This window comes from Xenopus laevis, chromosome 1L (genome assembly GCF_017654675.1).
Source record: "Xenopus laevis strain J_2021 chromosome 1L, Xenopus_laevis_v10.1, whole genome shotgun sequence".
Lineage (NCBI taxonomy): Eukaryota > Metazoa > Chordata > Amphibia > Anura > Pipidae > Xenopus > Xenopus laevis.
This window is the reverse complement of record NC_054371.1, coordinates 182,687,921-182,704,390: the sequence shown is the minus strand read 5'-3', so window position 1 is coordinate 182,704,390 and position 16,470 is coordinate 182,687,921. Positions and strand designations below refer to the sequence as shown.

At 41.0% G+C, this 16,470-nt stretch overlaps 1 protein-coding gene across 1 annotated transcript; it reads left to right on the top strand.

Moving 5' to 3' along the window:
• Positions 1-541: 541 nt before the first annotated feature.
• phax.L (phosphorylated adaptor for RNA export L homeolog) lies at positions 542-15,752 on the top strand. The gene is given in 5 exon segments (NM_001096115.1): positions 542-734; positions 1,973-2,580; positions 6,939-7,059; positions 7,311-7,394; positions 13,654-15,752. Coding segments are annotated over 5 exon segments (1,188 nt in total). The 5' UTR covers positions 542-620; the 3' UTR covers positions 13,915-15,752.
• Positions 15,753-16,470: the final 718 nt, after the last annotated feature.

Below are 16,470 nucleotides of genomic sequence, written 5' to 3'. Positions count from 1 at the left end.
ACCAATATTTATTGCAATTGTATATGAATTAGGACCTTATGGGGCCCTTATACCTCCTGGGTTCCTCTGTACTTACTCCCCTGTTGACAGGCGAATCTGTCCCATTTTACTTCAAGGAAAAACTTGCCATACAGTGAAAATTTGAAAAAGGCATATTTTCACATATATTCATTAATTTTTTCGACTTTTTTTCACTGCACATATTGTGCTATTTTTGGGCTACTTTAGAAGTGCCTCTTGGCTAGTTTTGGGCTGCTTTTGTAGCTGACTTTGGCTAGTATTGGAAATTAGTCCTGGCAACCCTGGGACACACACAACATTGGCAGTAAGGGGTAAAAGTATGTCTGTACTTTGTAGTTCACATCTGCTATTCACGTGTTCTTCTGCTCGTAGTCTATACTCAGCGCTACCTCGCTAAACCCAGGGCCGTAACTACAACTCCCAGAAACCAATGAGCAGGCGAGCGCTACACTTTCAAGGCGGTACGATAGGCCTGCCCATAAAAATCATGGCCGATCTCATTCTGTAGGCCGCGTATCTTGACAATGTTTCATCACGCTCACATTCAGCAGCCCGCGTTCTTCGCTCTCTTGACGTGTTTCCGGTTCCGGCTGGGTGTCATGGCGCTAGATACAGCCCGGGAAATGATGGAGGATGAGGAGTTGGAAGACGGGGAGCTTAGCGGCTCTGACACAGATATGAGATCGTCGGGCGCGGGGGACAGAGGGCAGCAGGTACAGGCTACATTAGCGGCACTTCTCTATGCAGTTGGCGCAAACATTCCAAATTCACCAGTGTGTGCGAAATTGGTAAAGGAGATGGTGGAGCGGGCCCCGTGTACAAGTTGTCCTCATTCTTCTCCACTCTGCTTTCCTTGCTGCCTCCATTTGTGGAACTCACAGTTTTGGGGCCCAGGGCCTTATATCTATTGTCAACTCTAACCTGTAACACGTGAGACATGACTGGTTCTGTTTCATCCCTGTATCGTATTAATGAATATTTCCCACCTATACTTACACTGTTTCACTTAAAGTCTGCATTACAAACTCTCTGCTGCAGGTTGTGACTCCTGCTTGTAAATTGCCTGCTTATCTGCCTCACTTGCTGACATCTGTATGTTTTCTTCATTTCATTCAAGATATTCTGATTGTAAGCTTTATATCTGGGGACTGTCTGGGGGGGTAGTAGTATACTATATTCACATATTGCTTGTAGAGGGAATGCTGCACTTTGTGTGATCGTTCAATGCTCCCTGTGGAAGAAAGTGAAGCCAAGAAGTTAGATGTGATGTTCCATCTGACATACCATAATTTAAATGGAGCAGGCACTCCAGGAGCCAAACGGTGCAGATAAAACTAGATTTTTATTCCAAGATTGATTAAACAAAGGTCCTGACGTGTTTTGTATCTAGAAATATGTAATCTTCGTTATGTAACGCATGGTACCTATGATTATGTATCTCTAGATAGGAAACGCGTTAGGACCTTTGTTTAATCAATCTTGGAAGAAAAATCTAGTTTTATCTGCACCGTTTGGCTCCTGGAGTGCGTGCTCCATTTAAATTATGGTCGGTATTACTCCCCAAGCTACAGGTTTGGGGCGCTGTACATGAGCCATCAGATGCCATCGGTGAGTGTGGTAAATTTACTGCTTTAATCTATTCTACACCGCTAATGTCTAGAGGCTGAACCTGAACTCAATAGACCTGGGGTTTTAACACCCGGGTCCAACTTCGTGCTGCGTGAGCTACACTTTGGAACTCATTAATTTTACGCGTGGGATTAAGACGTAATTTTCCATAATTTGTGTGCATCATTTACTTGAACCTGCAGTTTTCCATTATCCATAATAATGGTAGTTCATTTCTGGTATATTCCTTATTCCTGTCTCCGCTCACTCACAACAAAATAGCTTCTGATTATACATTTTATAGACATTTTCCATTGAATTGACAACTTTTCTATATTTTCAGAAAACCGATTCAATCGGCACTTCATTCAGTTACCGAAGTAATAGTTCCCACTCAAATAATGTCCCCTACCGAATAATGAAAGGTCTGGACTCAAGCGAAGACAGTGCATCTGATTCTGATGACGAAGATGGTTCTTCGTGGAAACGTAAGCGGCAGAAGTCTACCCACCCAGCCCCTAAAATGGCCAGACCTCTTCCTATATTGCAGGGCCAACAAAGGCCTATTAGCACAGGGGGCACAAAACGTAATAATGTTTGGGGAGCTGTCCTTCAGGAGCAGACTCAAGAGGCTGTGGCAACTGAATTGGGTATTATGGACATGGAAGGGCAGCTGGATATGAGCAGACAGTCTGAGACATACAATTATGTGCTTGCCAGGAAATTGATGGAAAAATCAACCAAGGAGGAAGAGCTGAAGCTGGACAAAGAATTAGATGAGTACATGCAAGAGGATAAAGAATCTGCTCCAAAGGAGGAAAATGGGCACCTCAAGAGGAAGCGGCCCATTAAAGAAAGACTGGGAGAAAGGTTAGAAATGGAGTACAAGGGCAGATATGAAATAACTGAAGCTGACTCAGAAGATAAAGTCTCTGATGAAATTGCATATAGGTAAGATTGCAGAGCCTTTTCAGTCTTTAAAAACAATATTCCAGTGTTATGCTTGTAATGGAGGCTCATGCATCAAGAAATACGTTGGTGCCCCATGCTAACGTAGATGTAACTAAAACGGTAGTTTAGTCTTTTTAAATAGTCTTTACAGACTACAGCCTTCTATAAACACTAAGGCCCCACAATAGGCTTTCCTCCAGGAACCTTGTAATTATACCATTGGTGCTACACTATGGGAGTTTTCCCTTGTGCGCTTTTCTTTTATAAAAGGAGAAGCAAACCCTGTAGAAAAAAAACGCGCACCCCCCCCACCCCACGTAGACCCTCCTCCCCCAGGCTAACTGCCCCCCGGGGAAATGCTCCATACTTTATACTTAACCCTCGTCGCAGATTCTGGCAGTGGACTTCACGGTATCAGTCTTCTGGGTCCTCTGTAAACTGACTGGGAGAAGATCAGTATGTCTGCGTCTGCACAGTTGTTGCCAGTTTTGCACTGAAATTGATGGAGATTGACGATCTCCCAGTCAGCTTACTGAGGACCTGGAAGATGGATGCCGTGAAGTCCGCTGTTAGAATCTGCAACGAGGGGTAAGTATAAAGTATGGGGCATTTCGCCGTGGGGGGCAGTTAGTCTGGAGGGATGGGAGGCAACGTGTGGTGGGGGGTACGGGTGTTTTTTCTACAGGGTTTCCTTCTCCTTTAAGCATTTCCTCCAGAACCGTATCACAGAAGACTCCCACTACTGCCCGTTTCTTGTATCTGTTTATAAAAAGCAGAGTAGTGCAGTGGGGTTGGCAGATGCTACATTGCACTGCATAATGTCCCAGAATTGATGACTAGGAGAATTTGAAGTAATGTCTGGACTTGCTTCATCTTAGCCCATTCCTGATGAACACACTGGAAAAATAAAGTGCAGTGAGATGGCATCCGCCAGCCCTGCTCTTTTCTTTCCTCGTTTGACAATTAAAATGAAACATTGGTTTTGAAAAACACAGCAAAGACAGTTGTAAATGTCTGTGAGTAACTAACAGGCAGACGGTGAATGTTTATCTCTCAGTATAGAGTCATGGATCCCTGCAAATTGTCTAACAATGTCTGTAATTCTTCGAGTTAAAAGCGAAGTTACATATATATTGGCGCCTCCTATTTATTTAATCTTATTTTTATTGTAAAGTCCAAAGCACTATTTGTATTTAAAATTTATACATAAATATCCATTTTTTTAATGCAATTACTGCAATTTATTTGTACATCTTTTGGATCATAAACATCTGAATACAAACCTGTATAAATAAAACTGGCCACTGGGGGGGAGCATTTTTCCCTGTAACAACTTCTTCCCAATCAAACATTATGATTATCTGGCTTTATGTGGAGACCTCTTGGCAGTGTTTTGGGCAACATTTTGCAATTGCACCACATGTAAGATTGTAAGTAACCATCTACCAACTCTGAATTTGATTGGGCAGTACTTATGCCAGGTGACCATGTGATCAATCAGATGGCCATTTAAACCAGATAGTATCTGTTTCATTCATTTAGATAAATGGAATATTTACCTATGTGGCCATTTTATTAGAGGGCAAGAAATTAATAATACTCTGGGAAATGCCAATATGTTTGGCACCCCTCAATGTTTGAAATTCTGAGTAAAGGCCACATAAATCCTCTGGCAACAGAATCCAGTAAGAAGAAATTCTGGGTTTTTTTGCTAATTTTCAGATGATTTGTTTTTATTGTAACCGATTGCCTGTATTTAGGGTTAGAATAAGTTCGCTTAGATTAGAACTTCTAAAAAGTATATATTCCCACTTACAACTCAAAAATAATTCAGTGCTTACAAGTACATGTTGACAGACACAAGAGCCACAACATTTAACCCCCAAAATGCCAGTTCTACATTTCTAGCATAGGGTAATATATGGAGGTTGATGTGATAAAAAAGCAGAAATTACATTTTGTATTTTGCAGTCCTATTCTCTTAATACATTGGAGTACAAACTACAACCAGTGTCTTGTTTTCTACAAACAGGTGCAAGGTTTGGGTCATTCAGGGATAAGATTTGAATGAATGGTTAGTGTAAGGAAGCCAGTCTGGATTATGTGGCACACATGCTGCAGAATTACTCTGGAATAACTGGCCCCACCGGGTAACATGAGTTTAAACAGCAAAGAGTCACACTCTGTTATCAGAATACAGAGAACTCGATAATAATAAAGCATATTCAGATGTAAAGATAAGCAGGTTTGCTGTAAATGTAATGTATGGGGTATAATTATCAAGGGTTGAATTTTGAATTGAAAAAAAGTTGAAATTTGAATTCAAAAAGACCAACCGAAATTGACTTTTTTTTTTTTGGTCGAATAGGTCCGTATTCAGCACATTCGATCGAATTAGATTCTAAGTTTTTCCCAAAGTCCACCAGTTGACTCCAAATAGGTTCTTGGAGGTCCCCCATAGACTAAAAGAGCAATTCGGCAGGTTTTAGATGGCGGATACAGTACATGATAAATTTCGATATTCAAATTTTGTTGTTTTTTTTTAAAATCGAATCGAATTTGGACTATTCCCTAGTTGAAGTAAACAAAAAAAAAATAGCTCTAAATTTGAATTTTTTTCATTTGAAAATTCACCTCTACCTTTGATAAATCTGCCCCTAAATGTTCTCTTATCTATAAAGATTTGTATCGTAGCCGGATAAGATTATAAAGAACCCAAATAGTGCAACCCAAATAATTCCAGATTTGTCTGTGGTTAATCCAGGGGAAGCTAAAACCAACCACCCAAGAAATGTCTTTTTGCAGATCTTGGACAGAGATGTATAATAAAGACTTGACAATGGAATATGTCAGCAGCAAACCACTGTATGCCTTAACCCCCTGTCACTGGAGGAAGTGCAGATATGGGACCTGTTATCTGGAATGCTTGGGACCTGGGGTTTTCCAGATAACTGATCTTTCTGTAATTTGGATCTTCATACCTTAAGTCTACTAGAAGGTCATTTAAACATGAAATAAAGCCAATAGGCTGGTTTTGCTTCCAATAATGCTTAATTATTTCTTAGTTTGGATCGAGTGCATGGTACTGTTTTATTATTACAGAGCAAAAGAAAATTATTTTTAAAAATTTGCATTATTTTGATAAAAAGGAGTCTATGGAAGACAGCCTTTCCATAATTCAAACTTTCTGTGTAACGGGTTTCCGGATAATGGATCCCAATGCAGTTCTGTTTAGATATTGTCCAGCAACTGTCGAAAACTGCCACTCACCGCACTGTCACTGAGGATCTTTTAGTAGAGCCTTGTGTATTAATCTTGGCTCTCCAGATGTCTCTCGACTACAGCACAGAAATCAACCTATCCTCTGGAATAAAAGCATGCAGTTGTCGTAGAGGAGGGCCATGTTTAAGAAACAATACTAGAGAATCAAGCTGCACTGAAAAGCCCCAGTAACTAGGTTGCCAGGCATTTTCCATTCAAATTACTGAAACGTGACTGTCAGTTTCCAGTGTCTTTTCAACTGGATGAAATAGCTTAGGACACCTACCTTCAACACTTTTTTTTTTTTTTATTGGGTTCAGGTTCAATATAAGAGTTTAATGCCTACAAATTTTATTTATAGAAATAGCAAACTACTTATTGCTTGCAGTGGATTTATACTTAGTTGATTTACACATACAGTTCCCATAATCTTCTATAATATGAGGCTGTTGATCCTACTATTAAAGGAATAGTAACACCAACAAGTATCAAAGTAATTAAAATCTAAAATATTGTTGCCCCTGCACTGGTAAAACTGTCATGTTTGCTTCAGAAATATTACTATAGTTTATATAAACAAGCTGCTGTGTAGCCATGGGGACGGCCATTCAAGCAGGGGGAAAAAAGAGAAAAGGCACAGGTTACATAGCAGATAAACAGACAAAACAACATTGTATTGGACAGAGCTTATCTATTATGTGCTGTGTAACCTGTGTCTTTTCTCATTTTCTTTCAGCTTGAATGGCTGTCCCCATGGCTAAACAGTAGCTTGTTTATATAAACTATAGTAATTTTCTGAAGCAAACACACCGCTTTTATCAGTGCATGCTAAAAGTATACTATATGTTAATTACTTTAACATTCTTTAATTTTTTTTGGTATTGCAACAGTGGGGAACTGCACTAACTGATCATGAGCAGTAGAGGGAGCATATAACATATGAAAGCCTATTGGTTTCAGAAATCATAACCGATTATGCAAGTTTGTTTGATGTCCATAAAAACAAGTGGATGCAGTTTGCTCAATTCAGTTTGCCATACACATTGCTAGCATGCCATGTTTGCTATAAACATTCACCTATTTTCTGTGTCCCGCAGACTCCGAGAGCCAAAGAAAGATTTAATAGAGCGGGTTGTAAAAATACTTGGAACCAAGAAGGCTATTGAGTTGCTTATGGAAACTGCAGAAGTGGAACAGAGCGGTGGACTCTTCATTATGGTAAGAAAAATTCCTGCTCCTTTTAAATAGACTACAAACCTGTCCATATACACCCAAGATCTTCTAGCAGCTTCTCCTTGTCGAAGTGCAGATGATCAACAATAAATAAAGGGTACTCTTATTGATTGCCCTCAGGCTGGGGCAGGCTTTGAAGTCTATTACCAATTAAATGAATTTGTTGAGATATCCAATAAACTGGACAAAATAACCTGATATATTTTTAAACCAGAATTTCCGTTTTCTGTCCACAGAATGGCAGTAGGAGGAGGACTCCTGGAGGAGTATATCTGAACTTATTAAAAAATACACCAAGTATTACATCAGATCAAGTGAAGGTAAATGTAGTGTATATCTAGAAACGCTATTGTGCTCAGATCTGCAGGCACACCTCACAGCTTGGGAAACACTGAGGAGGTAACCATTATGTATGTAATTGCTTGCAGCACTTTTGAGTTTAATAGAATTATAATGATGTCAGTCATAATAGTGGGGATTTTCACTAAGAATTGTGCTATTCAACATAGTTACAGCAAACCAGTGTGTACAAGTCCTGCATTAAAGACTCAAGCAAACCAGCACCTTGAGTCATACTCGCATTGTATTGTTTTACAGGACATATAGCTTGAAGTTTATGTCTAGTTACTTAGTAACCACACACTCCAAGTAAGTTTGCCCGATAAATGGGAATTTTTTTTCTTCACTGCCATTGTTGGTTAAACCTAGCTACGCAAACATTTCTGTCCCTAAACTATTCAGAGACTTTGTCATCTTAAGTGGAGAATGCAAAGTTTACGTGAATGATTCAGATGCCTGCGATGGCGTGAATTTAGTTTAAATTTTTGTTCACTTGTATATTCTTATATGTTAATTAACTTGACTGGCTAGAAATCTATGTACATAGCTAATGCATATTTATAGGCTAAATACAGATCACCTGGTGGCAGCACAGAACAGTCTAGAAGCTATAAGGGTGGTGGCAGACGGGGAGATTAGTCGCTAATTAGTGGCTAATCTCCCCAAATGCCTTCCCACTGCCAAGAATCCGAATCGCCGGTGGGATGGCATACAAATTGATTCGGTTTTCCGAAGTTGTCTGAAGTTGCCTCAGGAGGAAACCAAAGAAAAGCGACTTCGGAAATCCAAAGTGATTTGTATGTCATCCTGCTGACAATTCGTATTCCTGCCGGGAAAGCATTTCTGGGAGATTAGCTACCCGCAGTAGAGAATATTTGTCGCTGAGCAACTAATCTCCCCGGCTGCCACCACCCTAAAAGGCTGCAGACCAGTGGCAGAACTGGCAGTGTGGCTGGTGCCACGCTGACACAAATCCGGCACAAAGATTGCATCTGGGGGGGGCGCTCGGCCATCACCCAGGTCCTAGGAACTACAAGTTCCATTATTGCTGCAGACTGATTGTATTTGGCGCTCTGTGTAAGGGCAATGGCACATGGAAAATTAGTCGCTTGTGACAAATCTCTTGTGAGCAACGCCAAATGCTTTTTTCCCCTGGCCATAAAGTGTATCACCCTTTGTTAAAAAAATTGTCGCTTTAGGGTTTTTTGTGTTTTTATTGTTTTTTTAAGTTTCCTCTTTGGAAACTTTGGAAGCACAAAGCGTCTGCATATGTTTTAACACAGCCAATTTACTTTATTCGATGGGTAAAGCATTTGTAATAGATCAGTCACCCTCAGAAGAGATTTGTCGCAGGCAATTTATCTTTTTGTCATTACAGTTAAGGGTGGTGGCACATGGGGATATTTATCAACAAGTGCTAAATCTTCGATACTGCGGGCAACTAATCTCCCTAAAATGCCTTCCCATCGGCAAAAATGTGAATCACCAGCAGGTTGGCATACGAGTCACTTCAGTTTTCCGAAGTCGTCCAAAGTTTTGTAAATCCTAAGCGACGCGCATGCCAACCCGTTGGCGATTCACATTCTTGCCGATGGGAAGGCATTTTGGGGAGATTAGTTTCCCGAAGAATAGATTTGTCACGGGCAACTAATATCCCTGTGTGCCACCACCCTAAAGTAGACCGTATACACCTGTCCCTTTAAATAGGGCTTGTGCAAAACACACTAATGATTTAATTGAGAAAATTATTTTTGCGAAACATATGATGGGCTACAGCTTTGGGAAGTGAAGACTTGTTTGTTCAAAAGCACTCTGAGCAAATTAGCTTTATTACTTATTGCCTATTGGATCTTTTACATGTGAGTGGGACTTCAACTGAAGTACTCAAAATGATATTTTAGGGCAATAACACGCAGTTCGATTTATCGTGGCTAGAAAATGCCAGAAAATACCCTGCCATAGACAATACTGAGAATTGTCTGCTTAAAACACTCAAATAGCTTAATGGCTCATAAATGCAAAGGCTTTTTTTGAGTGTTTTAGCAGAGACCAGTATTGTCTACGTCAGGGTATTTTCTGGCGTTTTGTAACCACGACAAATCGCGTGTCGTGTCATTACCCTTCTAGCATGCAAACAATAAATGTACTGTTATGATGCAATAAACTAGAACTAGCCATGAATTTCAGAGACAAATGCACAACAATGGACCAATGTATATTCTTCATAAAATCAACATCATTAAATATACTTTAACAGTAGAGGGAACACGGGCAGATTAGTCGCCCCGACAATCTCCTCGAATTGCCTTCCTGCCGGCTAGAATGAAAAATTGCCAGCGGGATGGCACTCGCGGTGCTTTGTTTTCCAAAGTTGCCTCACGAGTAAACTTTGGGCAACTTCGGAAACGAAGCGACGCGAGTGCCATCTCGCTGGCGATTTTTCATTCTGGCCGGTGGGAAGGCAGTTGGAGGAGATTGACGCCCCGAAGAAGAGATTTGTCGCCGGGGCGACTAATCTCCCCGAATCTGCCCATGTGCCCTTAAAGCATATGACCTGGGATAGCCTCAGGCTTATAAGCTAGGACAAGTAGTTTGTTGGGAGAAGAAAGTAACATCATGCTTCTGCAGGCTATGAGCAGTGGAGGCAACGCTCTGTGTGTCCTACTGCCAAAGGGGCTGATTCTGAACCAGCTGGTTTGTCTGCATCTGCAGTGTGTCTTCTCTATCTGACTTTCTCCCTTTTGTTTTAATTAGAATATATCTGTTAGCACAGTCTTATCTAACTAATGTTTTATCTACTTCCCCCGTGTCAGGCCTTTTGTTGTGTCTGAGCCGTGCACACTCATCACTGCATAATCAGGTCTGAATTCAATGTAGGGCCTTCACTTGCCACCTTTTCATCTTTTTAGAGTTCTAGTCTATTGACTGTAACCCATAATTGTGATTTTTGTTTGTTTTTAGTGCTTTAAAGCCCTCCATATAACATTATAACAACACTTTTTTTGTTATCTCTGCCAATTGTGAGTTTAACTATTCTAGTGAACACAATGTTTACGCTACCATTCTAAATGCAGTCTGCGAACGCTGAAGGAAAGTCATGTGATTACTAATAAAAGATTACATTGAAATGAAGTGGAACACTAAAGTTTGTATATTTGTGTTTCAGTAAGGCTTTAATGAAAAGCTGACCTCCAAAGTTTTACATTTGCCTCATGGTTTTGTAATGGTCAGGGCACACAGGCAGATTCATGGAGATTAGTCGCCAGGGGTCAAATCTCCTCTTCTTTAGGGCGACTAATCTCCCCGAACTGCCTTCCCACTGGCTAAAATGTAAATCGCCGGCGGGATGAAACTCTGCGCGTTCGTTTTCCGAAGTCGCCCAAAGTTTTCGTGCGCCAACTTCGGGCGACTTTGGAAAACGAATCGTGCCATCCCATGCGATTTAAATTTTAGCCAGCGGGAAGGCAGGGGACACAGTTCGGGGAGATTATAGTCGCCCTGAAGAAGAGATTTGTCACCGGGCGACTAATCTCCCTGAATCTGCCTGTGTGCCCTGAGGGATGTGCGTAGGCAGAAGACTTTGCTCTAATGTCAAGTTATTCATAGCAGCCATATAACATTTTCTTGAATACCGTATATACTCGAGTATAAGCCGTATATACTCGAGTATAAGCCGAGTTTTTCAGCACAAAAAATGTGCTGAAAAATTCTACCTCGGCTTATACTCGAGTCAGTGGCGTGCACATTCCGCCAAAGCTCCAAACAAGCTTTCTCCTCCTCTGTGGGAAGGTTCGCAGCAGCACATTTGATCTCGCACCCCCAAAACAAACAGCGCAAAGGTGGGAGCAGCAGCGCGATCAGTGGGGAATCTTCAAAACCCACATGATCTGTAACGTCAGCGTGCGCGCCACCTACACTTCAGCCGGTATCGATATGGCGCCACACTCCTTGCGCAAAGTTGTGCGCTGCTCCTCCTGCGCTGCGGGTAAGCATCATTGTTTCTGGCAGGGAGGGGGGTGTTCTCCGTTGGCTCCTCAGGATCTGGGGGCCCCATGGATGGGTTGCGGGCCCCAACCGAGGTGCAGGGGCATGGGACTCAGTAGCGCACACGCTGATTCAGTAGCATACGCTGACTCAGTAGCAGACGCTGACGTCACTGATCATGCTGCTGCTCCCACCGTTGCGCTGTTTGTTCTCACCACGTTATTTTGCCATTTATTTGCATACAAAAACAGATGCAGCTACAGTGCTAAAATTGTAAAATATTGCAGGTGCTACTTGTCTGCTTTGTCTGTCATTTTTAACAATTCTAATTTTCAAAGCATAAATCACAATGTTTATACTGGAACTCGCGTGAGTGACCAGAATACACTTTGATATTGATTTGTTTGCAAGTTCTCATACAAAGCAGTAAAATACCTTGGCAATTTTAAATTAAAAGACTAAACAAAGGAGATATCATTTTAACATTTTTTCTTTTATGAAACTACAGAATGGTATTAATGTTACCAAGCCATGGATGCTGCAATCCCATACTGTTTTTTTAAAACGCAAAGGTTTAAATAATATTATTAAATATATCTATCTACAAATACAAATAGGATCCTGCTTGTCTAACGGTCTTAGTTGTGTCTAGGCTTATACGCGAGTCAATAAGTTTTTCTGGTTTTCATAGGTAAAATGAGGTACCTCGGCTTATACGCGGGTCGGCTTATACACGAGTATATACGGTATCCCATTTTTATTCTCTCATTCTGTTTCTAGGTTTACTTGACTTGTGCGTAACGGTCAGTTTTACAGTGATAGGTTTTTTTTCACCACCTCAAAACCTTAAAAAGAAAAGTGAAGTATTTGACTTTATATAACTCTGCATAGGTCTATGGATGCTGGGACTGTTGCACAGTGTAGTTTTATGCACGGACGATCTTCTGGATTCACAATTTATACTGTAGAGAGCGCCCTTAAAGGAATCTCGTCATGAATTTTATGGTATAGGTTTTATTACTAAATTACACTATGTGCATTGCAAGTACATTCCTACCATTTAGAATGTTTTTCTTGAACTAATAAATGTATTTATTTTATTTGTAATATTGGTGTGTAGGCAGTCTTCACGGGTAATTTTGCCTGATCCTGTGCTTTCAGAAAGAGCCAGCACTTTGCAATGGAACTGCTTTCAGATAAGCTATTCTTTTTCCTGCTCAATGTAACTGAAGGAGTAGGAGCAACTTTGGTTAGCCAGACTTGAACTTTTACTATTGAATGCTGCTCTCATATCTACCACTCGGTGAGGAATGGGAGCATTTGTTTCTTAGCAATGCAGGTGTCAGGGAGCTCTTATCTGGTTACCTTTCAATTGTTATGTTGATAGGCTACTTGGGGGGGGGGCGACAGGGAAGGGGGATGATATAATTGCAACTTGTAGTGCAGCAGTAAAGAGTGGCTGAAGTTTATTAGAGCACTAATCACATGACTGGGGTCACCTGGGAAACTCACGTCTAGCTCCATGTCAGATTTCAGAGAAAAAAAAATGTTTGCTTTTTTGAGAAACTGGTTTCAACGCAGGATTCTAATCATTCTTTGATCTATTCAAGGTGCTTGGGTAATGGGCAAATGCTGCCCCAATGGTTCTCTATGAATATAAATTCCTCTGATGATATGTTTGCAGAGTCTAAAGGTGGCCATACATGGGCCGATAAAAGCTGCCGACAGACCGAGTTGGCAGCTTATTGGCCCGTGTATGGGCCCCCCCGACAGGCGTCCCCAATCGAGATCTGGCCGAAAGTCGGTCAGATCTCGATCAGATGGGACTAAAAATCCTGTCGGATCGCGGCCGCATTTGTTCGTTGATGCAGTCCCACGATCCGACTGCCCGTAAAGCCACCTTTATGATGCGATCGTTGGGCCCTAGGGCCCACAATCAGATCAGCCCGATATAGCCCATCTCAAGGTGGGCATATCGGGGAGTGATCCACTCATTTGGCAATATTGCCAAACGAGCGGATCTCTCCGTGTATGGCCACCTTAAACAAATGTCCTCTGACATTATATTTTACTTTTTATGTCATCTAATTTTATACGTTACGACTGGGCCAGTGCATACATAGTTAAGTAAAGTCCACAAAATGACTGTGCTGTGCATGAGTTTGCTCCAGGCATTACAAGCCATGAAATGAATAAATGGGGTAATTCAGCTCTAGCAACAACATAGTATAAACATTTTTGTTTTCTTTCTTTCAGGAAATATTTTATGTAGAAAACCAGAAGGAATATGAGAGTAAAAAGGCAGCCCAAAAGAAAAGGCGGCATTTAATTGGGAAGAAGATGAAGGAAGCCATCAAAGGCTTTAACTTCCAAGATCACGACGACACCTCGAGAGAGACGTTTGCAAGTGACACCAATGAAGCGCTGGCTTCTCTAGATGACGAACACACGGAAATGAAAGCAGACACAGAGGATGCCATTGAGATCGACAACTCCCATGACCTTGAGACTTTTTAATGGCATTTGCTGGACATTGTAAATGGCTTTATTACATTTCAAAGCTGCAAAATATAGAACATTAGGGAGCAAAGCTGTTAATGAAAGACTGCTGCATAGGAGAAACAATAGATTAGAAATGAGAAGCATCGTTTCTAATTGGTGGCACCACCATTGTTTTGTTAACTTTGCCTTGTGTTGCCTTTATTATCATACATATTAGTGTCCACTAAAAATCAAAGTTCAAATAAGCTTTTATAGTCCTATACATTAAATCTAATCATCTAGAAACTGACCGTGACCCAAAACTTCAAACAAATACATTTGTCATGTTGACATCAGAACAGGAAGTTGGTAGCATTTTATTGCCCCAGCAATCAACCTCCCATTCAAAGTAAATTGGATTTGCCATGATCTTGATCTGTCCTGTCTAGTGACGGGCGCAAATTACTTGAAAACATTTTTGTGTTGCGCACTTGTCACCAGACAGGACAAAGCACCATTTTGGCATTTCCTATTCTCTTTTGAATGGGAGGGAGGTTTAGAATATTTTGCCTCCTTCCCTCGGAGTGATAAATCACTGGGGCTACTGTGTTCCACTGTCATTAGCCTGCTAGTTGCTGTGATTCCAAAACTATCAAGAATTGGCCACAAGAATATATACACGACCTCTGAGTTCCTTACAGCTCCACTACATCACTGCTAGTCACTCTTTCTTCAACCCTCTTATACAAGTGTGTTGGAGCTGGCTGCTTCAGAACATTCCACTATTACCGCCACCTATAGAACTTTTAAAAGAGGGGCTTCAGCAGGCTCAAACTTCTGCTCGTTGTTAAAATTATACAGTGTTGAAGATAATATTTACATATTCTAGGGATGCACTGAATCTGCGATTTTGGGATTTGGCCGAATTGTGAAATATTAAGCCAAATACTGAGCTGAATTGAAATCCTTATTTGCATATACAAATTGAGCTCAGGAAGGGAGAAAGAGAACCCCGTATGTAGTTAAAACAATGTTTAAATTCCTGTTTGTATAACGAAAAGTCACGTGACTTTAAGGATTCGGTTTGGCCAGGCACGAGGATTCACCCCAATTCCAAATCCTGTTGAAAAAGACCAAACAGAATCCTGAATTCGGTGCATTCCTAATTAATTCCTGTTCTAGGCAGGTATTGACTAATGGCAGAGACACGCGGCAATTTGGGGAGATTAATCACCCGGCGATAAATCTCCTCTTCTTCGGGGCAACTAATCTCCCTGACCTGCCTTCCCGCCGGTGATTTTCTGGCACTCTGAGCAATTCGCTTTCCGAAGTTCTTGTGAGGGCGACTAATCTCCCCGAATTTCCCGTGTGTGTCTCTGCCCTAAAGGATTGTGTGCCCCCTGCTAAAAGGATATCCGACATCAAACCTTGGAGTTTTGTGACTGAAAGCAGTTTCTTGATTTTGTAACTTACAATAGGGGAATACTAACCTTATCGCAGAATACAATTAACTACAATGCTTTTGCTATTGAACTTGAATTGTTTTTTGCTTTTGCGATGTTTATTATGTTTATAAAATGAAGGCATTTTACTGCTTCAGTTTAATTGGAGTATTTTTTGTTCTTTTATTTGCATGTGATGGGCATGCTGAAAAGTACAAAGAATTACAAACTGCCCCCATATGTAGATACATTTTGCTTTCTCTGCTTAGTTAGTTAGGAACACAATGTGTGTGCAATGTCAGTGTCTGGCTGTACCATCATTTCATGGATTCATAATGCCACTACTACACAGTCGCTATGTTGTACATGGAGATCTGATTAGGTTTTGTTTTTCCAATGGAGGTAATAAATTATTTAGACACTTTTTCTAAAGTCTATAGTTCTGAACAATTTGATTTGTGTTTATGTATGACTGTTAAATATGCCTACATAATACTCCTTTGGGGTCTTCCTGAAAGTATGTATTTGAAGTTTCACTATTTTACTGATCTATCCTAAAGCTAAAATCATGGGAGAACAAACTTTCCTCTGTATCAATGTAGTGTCCGCCCCACACGTGCCACCAAGGTGTTCCTGGACAGTTGTTGGGCTGCATGTTGAATATCCCAAAAAGCAGCCATACACTGGTTAACCATGTTGAGTAGGCAACTGATTAGCCTCCGGGGTAAATAGAACGATACCCTACAAGAATATGACCATCTTTAAATTTTTGTTTAACAGCAGGAAGTGAAGTACTGCCGACCCTCTTCACTTCCTCTTCTGCTGATGCAATGTGGTCTGGCCGCCCTGATACAACGGCAGATGACTTTTCCAAACCTGTCCCACTGGCAAACCCACCAATATCCATAGTACGTAGATAACTGTTGATCGCTGTGCTTTCATACACATACCAATAAAAATAAAAAGTCTGAAACTTAATTTTGTACCATTTTGTTCACTGTGTGAATGGCCAGCTCAAGGTGGTCTCTGTAAGCAGGGTAGTATTACATCTTTTACATGAAGTGCGTGAGATACGAGCGCTGAATAACGTCTTCTAGCATCACACCAACTAGTTAATTCAAGGCTGTTAAAGGGGATCTAAACCCCCAAA